Source organism: Xiphophorus hellerii, chromosome 5 (assembly GCF_003331165.1).
Source record: "Xiphophorus hellerii strain 12219 chromosome 5, Xiphophorus_hellerii-4.1, whole genome shotgun sequence".
Classification (NCBI taxonomy): domain Eukaryota; kingdom Metazoa; phylum Chordata; class Actinopteri; order Cyprinodontiformes; family Poeciliidae; genus Xiphophorus; species Xiphophorus hellerii.
In genome coordinates this window covers 23,158,351-23,170,937 of record NC_045676.1, presented here as the reverse complement: position 1 = coordinate 23,170,937, position 12,587 = coordinate 23,158,351, and the positions used below count along the sequence as shown (strand labels likewise).

General features: G+C 37.6%; 2 protein-coding genes across 2 annotated transcripts; one reads left to right on the top strand and one right to left on the bottom strand.

Moving 5' to 3' along the window:
* Nucleotides 1–1,849: 1,849 nt before the first annotated feature.
* On the bottom strand, nucleotides 1,850–4,641 carry LOC116720145 (claudin-4-like). The gene is made up of 2 exons (XM_032563252.1): nucleotides 4,094–4,641; nucleotides 1,850–3,565 (listed from the first exon to the last, which is right to left on the bottom strand). The coding sequence occupies exon 2, from the start codon at nucleotides 3,420–3,422 to the stop codon at nucleotides 2,754–2,756; it is 669 nt and encodes a 222-aa protein (XP_032419143.1). The 5' UTR covers nucleotides 3,423–3,565; nucleotides 4,094–4,641; the 3' UTR covers nucleotides 1,850–2,753.
* A 2,216-nt stretch (nucleotides 4,642–6,857) lies between these two features.
* Nucleotides 6,858–10,487, top strand: LOC116719684 (GTPase IMAP family member 4-like). The gene is made up of 3 exons (XM_032562289.1): nucleotides 6,858–7,071; nucleotides 7,192–7,429; nucleotides 9,615–10,487. Exons 1-3 carry the CDS (start codon nucleotides 7,050–7,052, stop codon nucleotides 10,183–10,185), a joined length of 831 nt encoding a protein of 276 aa, XP_032418180.1. The 5' UTR covers nucleotides 6,858–7,049; the 3' UTR covers nucleotides 10,186–10,487.
* Nucleotides 10,488–12,587: the final 2,100 nt, after the last annotated feature.

Sequence of the window (12,587 nt, the reverse complement as noted above, 5' to 3'; positions counted from 1 at the left end):
TAGAGCCTTTAAAACTACAAAATAAAATCTGAATATTTTTCTATATAAGGCCCAATGCTTTAAGTCTTACGTTTAAGTTATGATACCCCCCAGATATTCATTTCTATCTGCCTGCTGGTTCTCCGTCACCCAGCACATGACAAAACTAAAAAAGGCTTAAAAATAAAGCAACTTAAGTTATAATTTAAATAGCTCATAACTTGTATTGGGAGCCATTACAATAAATCAATGTTTATGAGGAATTTTATTAAGAGCAGTGACTCATTACAGCTTTTTTATTTAGAACCATACATTTTTGTAAAGGTGCAGCAGAGATTATATCAGTCATACTGAACAAAACTCGTATGTAAGCAACATTTGAATTTTAGTTTTACTTCTCAACAGTTTGCTTACTTAGAAAAACACGTTTGATGTGCATTACTAGTCATTTTTGGTCCTGCAACTTGAATGTGGTTTAAAAACTTCACATTTTACGTTACATTTCACTGTAACTTCGCCGAGCCACCCAAAATTGCTCTTAAGAAATTTTCCTGTTTATGGTCCCCCTGCCCCCAATAATGAGGTGGGATTTATGCCCTTGACAACAGAAGAAGAAAATTGATTACCATTCCAGAAAGAATCAGATGACTCAAACACCAAATTACCACATATTAGAGCAAATGGATGAACAACAATAATTTAAAAAAGAAGCTAAATCTCACAATAAAGTTATCCAGTCTTGTGTAAAGTTTAGATAGAATATAATTTTAACTAAACTTATTCTTTTAAAAAGAATAAGCGTCCTGAATATAACGCTCTAGATTTGACTCATTGACAGATCGTTAGTGTCTGCTGCCCCCTAGTGGAGTCTGTCTATCATCACAACTGATCATAGTTCAAATTCGGAAATTGTGATCTTTTAGAGCTAACTCTGTTAACATGCTTTAATAGTAATTAAATGTATTTCACATAGATACTTAAGTCATTTTGCACATGTAAGGGGAATTACTTTGAAGCAACCGACAAAGATGTCACACAAATTATGTAAACTGCATTGTGTAAGTGTTATTGGTGCATAAGACCTGTAGTACCTTACTTCTGTTTTTACTTTGGGTCAGAAAATGCACAGCATTATTATTATATGTATTTGGTCAGTTTGAGCTAAAAGTAAAAGTGATGCTGTTCAGCTTCTGAATTACATACATGATCATGAAAAGAAGTACCAAACAATTTGTGTTTGCACCTGAGGTTCCAGACATTTTACTCATCATGGACATAAAGATATTAATAACGTGAGGCTTTTAACAAAATACATGAATAATCTGCTTTCCAAGGTGCAGTTATTTCTATACCCTGTGTTGTTTTAAAATGATAAAGAAAACTATGGATTATTCTGAAAATTTACATTAAACTGCAAACACTCAATATGTCAAATATTTCACCAAAAAAGAAAAGAGAAACAATTCAAGATTTTAAATACTTTACAGCACACTATTACTGCACAATATAAGCACTTTGTATGACCTTGTTGCTGAAAATGTGCTACATAAATAAAATGACCTTCCCTTCCCTTACTGTGCACTTTAAACTTACGGTACTTAAGGTATTAAGGTATTTGCTAGATGAAGCACCATGACTTATTCTGTACATCTCAAAATCAGGTAATCACTCTCCAATTTCTTAGTTATGAAGTCAAGAAAAACAAAATTTATCTGGGATACTAATTACTTTAATATATGAAAGTCAAAGAATACAAAAACATTTTTTTATTTGCTTTATTGTGAGAATAAACCTGGTCAAAATAAAATAAAAAATCATCAAGAAATATTTCAGCTTAATGCTTTTCATAAACAGAGAGGAACAGCGGCCGTTGAAGAAAGAATATTGTTTATTAAGAATAAAGGCATATTACAAAGATAAGGTGACAAAGAAAAAAGTAAATACTCACACATACTTTCAGCAAAAACACCAGTGTAAACTAATGTACAATGCACACTGGTCTTTAGTACACCACCCACACACACACACATGCACACGCACACACACAGGCAGAGGCAGAGGGGAATCTGAGAAATGTGAGCCACGCGCATTAGTGACCATTAAAACATTTAAAATCCTCCCACGGTTCATTTCAACTCCTACTCCAACACAAAGCCCTTAAAGTTAGAAAACCTTCTTTATGTGCATTAATATTTCTAAAATGAAATATGCAGGCATCCCAAAAAAGTTTTTATACTTTATCAAAATTTAAATTTAAAATAATTTCCATTCAAATAAGTAGTTGTTGTTTTTTTATAGGAAATGAGGCTTCTCTGAAAATATAAAAGTACAAAAGAAATATGAATTGAAAAACAAAAGTTTTTATTTACATTTAAATAAAAAATGGTGTGTTGAAAAAATAGTGCATGTTTCCAAGTTTTTGATGTTGGAAAGCCTCATAGCCATCACCCTAATTTTTAGGATGGGACGGGTTGGGTCACAACAAAACATTAATATTACTTCAAATCCTAAATCTGCCAGGAGTATGAATACTTTTGAGCTGAATTGTAGATTACAATCTAATTAGCATACATCTTCATCCTAGGCAACAGTGTAAGTAAGACATAACTCTAAAGCTTTAGTACTTCTAAGAAGCCCCTTCTTTGGCTGCAGGTAGAACAGGACATGAAATCAGCCTCTCTTTGGAAGAAATCCAACTAATCAAATAATACTTATATAGATGTCATTTTTAAAGCATGTAATTGTAAGGTGTTTAGACGTCCAACAAAGTGATCTCATACAAATGACTTTTCCTGCTGCTTCACTTCTCCTGCTGCCCCCATGGATGGGCTGGGCTTTGCTCTGGCTCCAGATACGGGCAGCGCTCTTCCTCCAGGCGCAGAGGAGCCGACGTGAAGCAGAGCTCCCCCCAGCAGGAGGAGCACGCTGGCCCCCCACCCCAGGTACAACGCAGGCCCCAGTTCTCTCTTTAAAGGCGCTGCAACATTTGGATCATAAAAGTCTCTAATCGTGCCATAGGCAGTCCAACAGATGGGCGTCAAGTAGCTGAGACCAGCCACGATGAGGAGCACCCCTGCTATCCTGGCCAGCCGGGCTTTGGAGGCCTGGTTGCTGTCGCCCATGCAGTGGGTACACTTGGCCCCAGCAACACCGAGCATGACCGCCAGAACGCTGAGAAGCAGGGAAAGAACCGTCAGTGCTCGAGCTGCCTGGGCTGACGTAGGGAGGGCCAAGGTGGAGTCATAGGCCTTGCACTGGATGTGGCCGGTGGTCTGAGACAGGCAGTTCATCCACAAACCCTCCCACAACACCTGGGCAATCACTAGCTCTCCCCCCACGAAGGCCGATATGCGCCACAGCGGAGCTGCACACACCAAAGCCCCACATACCCAACCTAGTAGGGCCAGCACCAAACCCAGCACCTGGAGACCGGTTGATGCCATGGTTGATCCGGAAACCGCCTCCGTCAATAAGTGAAGAACCTCTTGACTCCAACCCTGTAGCTCTAACTAATAACTATTTACAGTTAGGAGCCTTTATCCACTTAATTCTTGGTCAATCAGTGAGATCTTCAGCACCTATCCAACTATGGAGAAGAAATAGTCTTTTAGAAAGCACACTTCATGGCAGTGTTTCTCAATTCCAGTCCTCAGCGACCACTGCATTGCATGTTTTAGAGAAATCAGGTGTCCAGAATACTCGATTCAAATGATTGCATGACTTCCTTTGCATGCCATCAAGTGCTACAGAAACCTGTTAGAAGGGAAACACCAAAAGCATGCATGGCAGTGTTCCCTGAGGAACGGAATTGAGAAACATTGGTTTTCTGCATATATTTTCCCAGATGGGTTTCTTGAGATAAGTTAATTTCCCAACGGTTTTCTCAAGAAGCGTTTTTCTTGAGATCATGAGATGATAGATGTGTGATGATTGGTGTGTGTGTGTGTGTGTTAAACCCGACTCCATTCTTGAAATGCATGCCGTTGCATCTCGTGATTTCAAGAAAATATTTGATTTGTTAAGATTAAGATGACAAAACCATTGGGAAAAAGTACATGCTGAAAACGTCAGCTCTGGGATTCCATACAAAGTGACTTATGTTGGTCAAACTTACTTTAGTCAGAGGTCCACAGGCGTCTCGATGATCCTCTGTGCGCTTCCACATCCACAGTCCCTCCACAGAACAACAGATGTCCGAAGCAGTGCCTCTGTTTTGACAGTGCAGCTTGTCTCACTGCAGCTCACACAGGGTGGAGTGGGAGGCCAGCAGCGTAATACTGCATACTAAATATATTCGCACAGAAAACAGCACACAGATAGTTGGTTAGACAAAAAAAATGAAAGCCATTCCATGACAGAAGGACACTAGGACACTTTGTTGAAGTTCCAGCTGGCAGCGGCCATGTTGTCATCACATAAACTTGGAGTGGGCCATAAAAGGGGAAAAGATCGGGGTCATTTAGAAGCTGCTGGACATCACTGGTCCCAGTTAGTAGATCAAAATGTTTTTGTTGTTTAATATTTTATCATCTACATAGTGCCTTACAAAGACGTTCGTGCCTCTGAACTTTTCTACATTTTGTCACTTGAAAATTACAATTTTCAAATGCTATAATGGGATTTAAGTGGTAGATCAATACAAAGTAGTGCATTGTTGTAGATTGGGAAAAAAAGGATAATTGGTTTTAATTTGTTTCTCAACTAAAATAAAAAATGTGGCGCGTTATTTAATCCCCTTTGCTCTGATACCACATTATATGAATTTACTTTTATGTAATTTAATCTCATTATAAATCTACGTGCGCTGAGGATTTTTAGAGAATATTAGTGAACACAAACACAAAGAGAGAAAAAAGGTAAGGGGCAGATTTAAAACAGTGGTAATTATATAAAACAATAGCCCATGCGTCAACATTTTGCAGAGCACTGTTCAATCCATCATCTGTTGGACGAGTGTGTCGATAAATTTAAAAAGATGTGGCAGTAAACCTTGACATCTAGACAGGCGTGGAATGAAGAGGATTAATCAGAGAAGAGCAGCTAAGTGGTTAATTTTAACTATGGAGGGTTGCTTTTCATTGATACAAGTTTGTTTTGTTTGTCTATCCCATAAGATCCCAATTAAATAAATCCTTAAATAAAATCCTTAAATAAATCCTTGCAGTTAGAAAATATAAAATGTAAAAATGTAAAGAAAATGTAAAATATGAGAAAGCTCAACAGCTATGGATACTGTTGCGATGCACTGTAAATGGAAGTTTGATTTATTTTAGGTAAATACTGTACACATCATTGTTGCCACTTGGTGGCGATAGAGGCGTTGCCACCTTTTCCACATTCTTTGTTTAATTCCCTTTGAAGGTCTGAAATGTACGGAAGAGGATTAGGGCCACCGAAAAAAAAAAAAAAAAGAATTCTGAGTTTAAAGTCAGGATTCTGAGATTAAAGTCAGGATTCTGAGATTAAAGTCAGAATTCTGAGATTAAAGTCAGAAAGTCAGAATTCTGACTTTAAACTCAGAATTTTGAGATTAAAGTCAGAATTCTGAGATTAAAGTCAGAAAGTCAGAATTCTGACTTTAAACTCAGAATTTTGAGATTAAAGTCAGAATGACTTCAGACTTTAATCTCAGACCTTAAAGTCAGAATTCTGTCTTTCTGACTTTAATCTCAGAATTCTGACTTTCTGACTTTAATCTCAAAATTCTGAGATTAAAGTCAGAATCCTGACTTTAATCTCAGAATTCTTTTTTTTTTTTTCGGTGGCCCTAATCCTCTTCCGTACAAATGATTCTCCGATCATTTTGTTGATCCCTTTCTTAAAGGCCTGTTTTGGTGTGAAGAATAAAAAGGTTCCATTTTCCAAAATAGCATTTCTTTCCAATTCAAAATCTAATTACTTTTTAATTGTGTTGTCATTAAAGCTCACAGTGTTTTAAGGAAAGAAAAACATTTGTTGGAAAAAATGGTATTTCAACAAAATCAGAGTTTTGTTGATGATCTTGACTTGATCATGTAAATAAAGGATCATGATGCATGTTTGAAGGTGGGAGGTTTATAGATCAGACGGAAACTAAAGCAAACATGACCAGGCTGCATGATCATGAACAGAGGACAACAAATTACTCTGGTGTCCTTGACATTGATACTATAAAGTACAACTCCCTTCTCCCTGTACAACAGCACCAAGTTATCTGTAACCTACATGATTACAACATACATACTGATTTACTTTCACCTTGGGGATTGTTTTGTACCTAATAAAGGCACACTGGCTGACGTGGTAGATGAAACAAAGATACAAACAAATCAGAGGCATATAATTTCTTTGTATTCTCATGACGTAAAAATGCTGATTTGGTGCTCAGATTGCATAAGGATTAATGACCAGAAACTAATAAATGTTAAAGTTGCTGAACTCCAAAGCATAATATGAAAGCTGCACCTTTCCAAGAAGGTTTTTAAAAGGCAACTTCATGCTTAACCTCATTGGACTCTGGATTCAAAGGTAATGAAGGTCTAACAAAGTATGTATCCACTGCAGGGATGGTCAAATATTTCTTCATCAAATGTTTTATTATATTTCCTGGATTATTAACAAACCAAAGATCATGAGATTTGTTTTGAGTTGTCACTCCAATTTTTACATTTTCAACTACTAAAATACATATTATGTATGTATGTGTAAATCGCAATTGTAAAATACAATTTTGTCTAATTTAGTCACATTCTACAACAACTGCATTTATGTGTCTACCCTCTGTGAGCTGAGGTGGGATTTCAGCACCGATTAAGAGTGAAAATGACAGAATAAGGAGAGATTTGACCAACTGCTCTTTTTATTTGGCCTGGGAACCCTTTATTGTTTTCAGCTGTTCTGTTAGTTTCGTTTTTCATGAAACGGGTCACGTGTGGCGCACAGAACAGTTTCATTTTACCAGAAGTGCTGCAGAAAATCAGACAGCAAGAACTGCAGGAAGTTAGAGCCACGGGCAGAGTCATTTTTTGTTGTTTTAAGTCAGATTTGGTCCAGATTCGTTTTTCTTATTTTAGTTTTGCCTTCTGCAGAAGATGAATTCAACCTCAGCTAAAGGTTGGTATTTCTTCTTTTAAACACCTGGCTTACTCATGCTCAGTAAAAATATCGTGACCTCACTGTAAATCAGACGTTGACTTTTCATGTCTCAACACATTTTGTTTTGTCCCGTCAAAGACCTGAGAATCGTCCTCCTGGGAAAAACCGGATCTGGTAAAAGTGCAACAGGGAACACCATCCTGAAAAGGGACGCCTTCATTGCAGAGATGTCTCCTTCCTCCGTGACTAAAGTATGCCAAAAAGAAGCCATCCATCTGGATGAGCGAACAGTGACTATCATTGACACTCCTGGTGTGTTTGACACATCGAATACAACAGAGAAAAAACTGAAGAGTGAAATAGAGAACTGCATCATATGAGGGGCCGTTTAGGACAAAATTTACGTTTTGTCTCTCACACACTACCAAAAACTCTCGCATACTCCAAAAAAATAGCCTCGCACACTCCAAAAAATTACGTTTTGTCTCTCACACACTACCAAAAACTCACGCATACTCCAAAAAAATAGCCTCGCACACTCCAAAAAATTACGTTTTGTCTCTCACACACTACCAAAAACTCACGCATACTCCAAAAAAATAGCCTCGCACACTCAAAAAAATTACGTTTTGTCTCTCACACACTACCAAAAACTCTCGCATACTCAAAAAAATTACATTTTGTCTCTCACACACTACCAAAAACTCACGCATACTCAAAAAAATAGCCACGCACACTCAAAAATTACTCACGCACATTCAAAAAATACTCAAATTGCGTATACACACACTACTAAAATGTCACACACACACAAACGTTAACTTTCTCGCTCACATACACTGCTAACAGCTCGCACATTCACAAACGTTAACTTTCTCGCTCACATACACTGCTAACAGCTCGCACACACACAGACGTTTATCTCTCACATACACAAGACTAAAGTTGAACACACACACAGTACTAAGACTCGTTTTATGTATGTGTGAGAGCGAGACTTTTTATGAATGTGTGAGAGCGACACTCTTTATGAATGTGTGAGAGCGACACTCTTTTTGAATGTGTGAGAGCGACACTCTTTTTGAATGTGTGAGAGTTGTCACGGAAGAGGCGGGGCATAATTTTTGGATCAAACTGCGCATGCGTAGATCCTAAACTATAAGTTTCGATTGTTGACTCACTGTATGTTCTATTACTTAGTATATTTGTGCTTTTAAATATATATAGAACGTTTAACTTTCTTGTAGATTAAATGTGCTATAGAAATAAATGAATCTGATTGATTGATTAAAAATAGCAAAATTGCTGTAGTACAATCTGTCCACTGGGTGCCAGATTGTAGCACTGCGGGCAGTCGTTGAATCGTTTAATGCGCCTGTCAAAGTGCTGGTTGCCTCCGGAGAAGATAGAATGGTGTTTAAAATGGCAGCTGCCTGACCAATTCTCTCTCGTTTCGAATTAGAGTTAGCCATGTTCGGTATAGCAAACTCTTTCTTCTTCGGCACTAGTTGGCGCCGGTTAATAATTCCTGTAATACTGGCACCCAGTGGACAGATTGTACTACAGCAATTTTGCTATTTTTAATCAATCAATCAGATTCATTTATTTCTATAGCACATTTAATCTACAAGAAAGTTAAACGTTCTATATATATTTAAAAGCACAAATATACTAAGTAATAGAACATACAGTGAGTCAACAATCGAAACTTATAGTTTAGGATCTACGCATGCGCAGTTTGATCCAAAAATTATGCCCCGCCTCTTCCGTGACAACTCTCACACATTCAAAAAGAGTGTCGCTCTCACACATTCATAAAGAGTCTCGCTCTCACACATTCATAAAGAGTGTCGCTCTCACACATTCATAAAAAGTCTCGCTCTCACACATACATAAAACGAGTCTTAGTACTGTGTGTGTGTTCAACTTTAGTCTTGTGTATGTGAGAGATAAACGTCTGTGTGTGTGCGAGCTGTTAGCAGTGTATGTGTGCGAGAAAGTTAACGTTTGTGTGTATGTGCGCGAGCTGTTAGCAGTGTATGTGAGCGAGAAAGTTAACGTTTGTGAATGTGCGAGCTGTTAGCAGTGTATGTGAGCGAGAAAGTTAACGTTTGTGAATGTGCGAGCTGTTAGTACAGTGTATGTGAGCGAGCTGATAGTAGTGTATGTGAGCGAGAAAGTTAACGTTTGTGTGTGTGTGTGACATTTTAGTAGTGTGTGTATACGCAATTTGAGTATTTTTTGAATGTGCGTGAGTAATTTTTGAGTGTGCGTGGCTATTTTTTTGAGTATGCGTGAGTTTTTGGTAGTGTGTGAGAGACAAAATGTAATTTTTTTGAGTATGCGAGAGTTTTTGGTAGTGTGTGAGAGACAAAACGTAATTTTTTGGAGTGTGCGAGGCTATTTTTTTGGAGTATGCGAGAGTTTTTGGTAGTGTGTGAGAGACAAAACGTAATTTTTTGGAGTGTGCGAGGCTATTTTTTTGGAGTATGCGAGAGTTTTTGGTAGTGTGTGAGAGACAAAACGTAAATTTTGTCCTAAACGGCCCCTCATAGCATCATGCTGTCTCTCCCTGGACCACATATATTCCTGCTAGTCATCAGTCTCTCTGCACGCTTCACATTGGAGGAGAAAAATGCCATCAACTGGATCACGGACAACTTCGGCGAGGAAGTCTCGAAGTACACAATCGTTGTTTTCACCGGGGGGGATCAGCTCAAAGACACCATTGAGAACTATTTGCACAAAAGCCCTGAGATGAGGAAGCTGACCAGTGAGTGTAAAGCTGGATATGTTGTGTTTGACAACACGTGCAAAGGAAATCGCACTCAGGTGGCTGATCTGTTCGAGAAAATAGACAGTACGTTCCAGTTGAACGGAGGTCATTACACCAGCGAGATTTACAAACAGGCCCAGAATAAACTATGGTGGCACCAGGCCAGGTCCTCTGTGGGGACTGCAGGAAATTATTTACTGTGTGCAGCAGCAAGCGCAGCTGCGCCTGCTATCGGTGGTGCTATAGTGGCAGAGGAAGTCGCAGCTTCATCTATACCACAAATGTTGGCTCTTGGAGGTGCAGCGATCGTGAAAGGTGTTGGATGGTTAATCAGATCTGGAACAGGCAAAAACTAAGGTTATTCAGAAAGTGACTGGACTGTAGTCATACATGTAGTGCTTTTACACTTATGCATGCTCTTTAGTAACGAATTGGGAATATTTTAATTTCAATTTTGCTTTCAATATGTTTGTTATCTATGTGATTCTAATTTTTAAATGTTGTGATTTATGCCAGATAATGAAGACATACTTCTATCTCGATCGTGATGGACAATACACCTATCTAATCACTGTAATAATGTATCAATTATGTGTGGTAAGCATTACTTTATATTTCTGTTTTATTTGAAAATAAAAAATACATAAATGGATGTTTTATGATAATGCCTCTCCCCCTTTTTTTATATATTTTTGTAGAATAATCCAATTTAACATGAAAAAGAATATGTGCATTTTGTTCTTAATGCAAAATGTTCATAAAGGAGAAAATCGACTCCTTTTCAAATGTAGTTTTTTTTTAAATGAAAGGACTAAACACCTTTGACTTTCATATATATAATACTACTGCATAGTCCAGATCTAATTCCAAACATTCATTAAAATCAGGCAAGTTATTTTTTTTAAGTTTCCTTCCAGGATGTCTCCAGCTGGCACTCACTGAGAGCGTCTGTAATCAGAACTGTGACTATAATAATAATAATGGAGGAAGTGGGTTGTGGTCTAAGAGAGAAATTCAAATGATTGACTTTAGGACAAAAACAAATTCTCCTCAGACAGGTGTGGTGTCTCAGGAATGTTGCAAAACTTGTCACATCACAGAATTAACACATTTTCCTGACAGAGGCAAAATTTATATTTTGTCCATGGCTAACTATCAGTAGCCAGGAAAATGTCATGTTTCCAGTCAGGCCAGGTGACAACCTTGTTTGTCCACAAATAAAATTACAAGTAAGAGGATTTTCCCTTCATTGTTTCACGTTTCCTTTGCGCTTGTAAGTTGCTAATAATACAGCACAGGAAACAGCAGCAGGTCATAGTTTAAATAAGGAGCAACAGATCACCTGCACAGAAAATCGGTTGGTAAAAACAAAAAGTATGCAAGTATAAAATTAAGAATCAATAATGTGATTTGTATAAATCAAATGAAAAAGAGAAAACAATTCAGACAAACAAAGAGCTTGCAGGTCATATCACTGTTTAATTGTCATATAGTTCTGCTAGTTCTGATTTAATCTAAAGTTTTGTAACTCTATAAGCCATACTGCATCAAAGGACAAAATGTATTTGATTTTCAGTTTCACTAGAACTACCGAAGGTAGTCCACGTAGACAACACTCCTATTCCGGCTAGAGATGGCCAAATGGCCTAAGTACCCTTAAGTACCCTTAAGTACCCTGGTAATGGCCTCAACGCATCTCACAGTTGCACAATTGTTCCTTAGACTTCGACTTCGTTGTTTTTGAGGTTGATTTGGTTAGTTTATTTATGAACTGTGATTTTATACCCTCTTAGCTTTATTTCAAAGAAAAACATTACTAATTTCTTTTAGAAAAACCTTTGCACATTTCTTGAAACAGATTGTATGTTTTGCAAACTCTATGTACATTCATTATAACCTCCTGAGACCCAGATCTCTTTTGCTTACACTTTTTTTAATGTTTTTTTTAGGTTGATTTGGTTAGTTTATTTATGAACTGTCATTTTATACCCTCTTAGCTTTATTTCAACACTTCATGTATGCTTCAAAACTAGACTGAAGAGCATTACCTACAGGAGATCTGATCTCCTGTTGGTATCATAGATACCCACCCCCAACATGGACTATTCAGACTCCTACCTTCTGGCCGGACGGTCAACGACCACATTTACAATTGAAGAATAGAAGCATAGAAAAATGGATGAATGGAGGCTAATTTGAGCCATCAGTTGTCAGTTTGGACAGGGTCTTGTGGCCCTGTTTCAGCCATTCTGGGTAGAAATCGAAAACCTGGTAGTCCTAGAACAGTATTATGTATGGTCCATCAGTAACACAGATAATTTCGGTACAACTTTGCTGCCAAGACCTGCAGATAAGGTCAAATGTGATCCAGTTGTGGGTCAGTTCAGGGCTGTAAGCTGAAGAGGTTCGTTTAAAAGTGTAAAAGTGAATTTAATAGTTAAATTAAACGACAGTTTTGCTGAAAAATACTGCTTATTATTTAAATCACATGTCAAACTCAAGGCTGCTGGGCCACATCTGGCCCGCCGTAACTATTTATGTGGCCCTCTAGACTCTAAAGAGGGCCACATAATTAGAGCCTTCAAGATAACAGTTGTGTGCTAAAATATTACTCTATCAATCAAATCAAAACGGTTTTGTCTGTATACCACCAAATTACATCAATGTGAAAAAATGTAATTTAATTTGAATTAGTACTCATCAAAGACAGCTATTTATTGATATTTTAGATATTTTATTAGTGGGTAGTTTTTTGTTA

Bases quoted from the DNA above. Each gene is read 5' to 3' on its own strand.
- LOC116720145 (XM_032563252.1), bottom strand. From the start codon at position 3,422: ATGGCATCAACCGGTCTCCAGGTGCTGGGTTTGGTGCTGGCCCTACTA.
- LOC116719684 (XM_032562289.1), top strand. From the start codon at position 7,050: ATGAATTCAACCTCAGCTAAAG. The intron at 7,072-7,191 runs GTTGGTATTTCT...GTCCCGTCAAAG, and splicing joins GAATTCAACCTCAGCTAAAG to ACCTGAGAATCGTCCTCCTG. The intron at 7,430-9,614 runs ATGAGGGGCCGT...TCATAGCATCAT, and splicing joins GAAATAGAGAACTGCATCAT to GCTGTCTCTCCCTGGACCAC.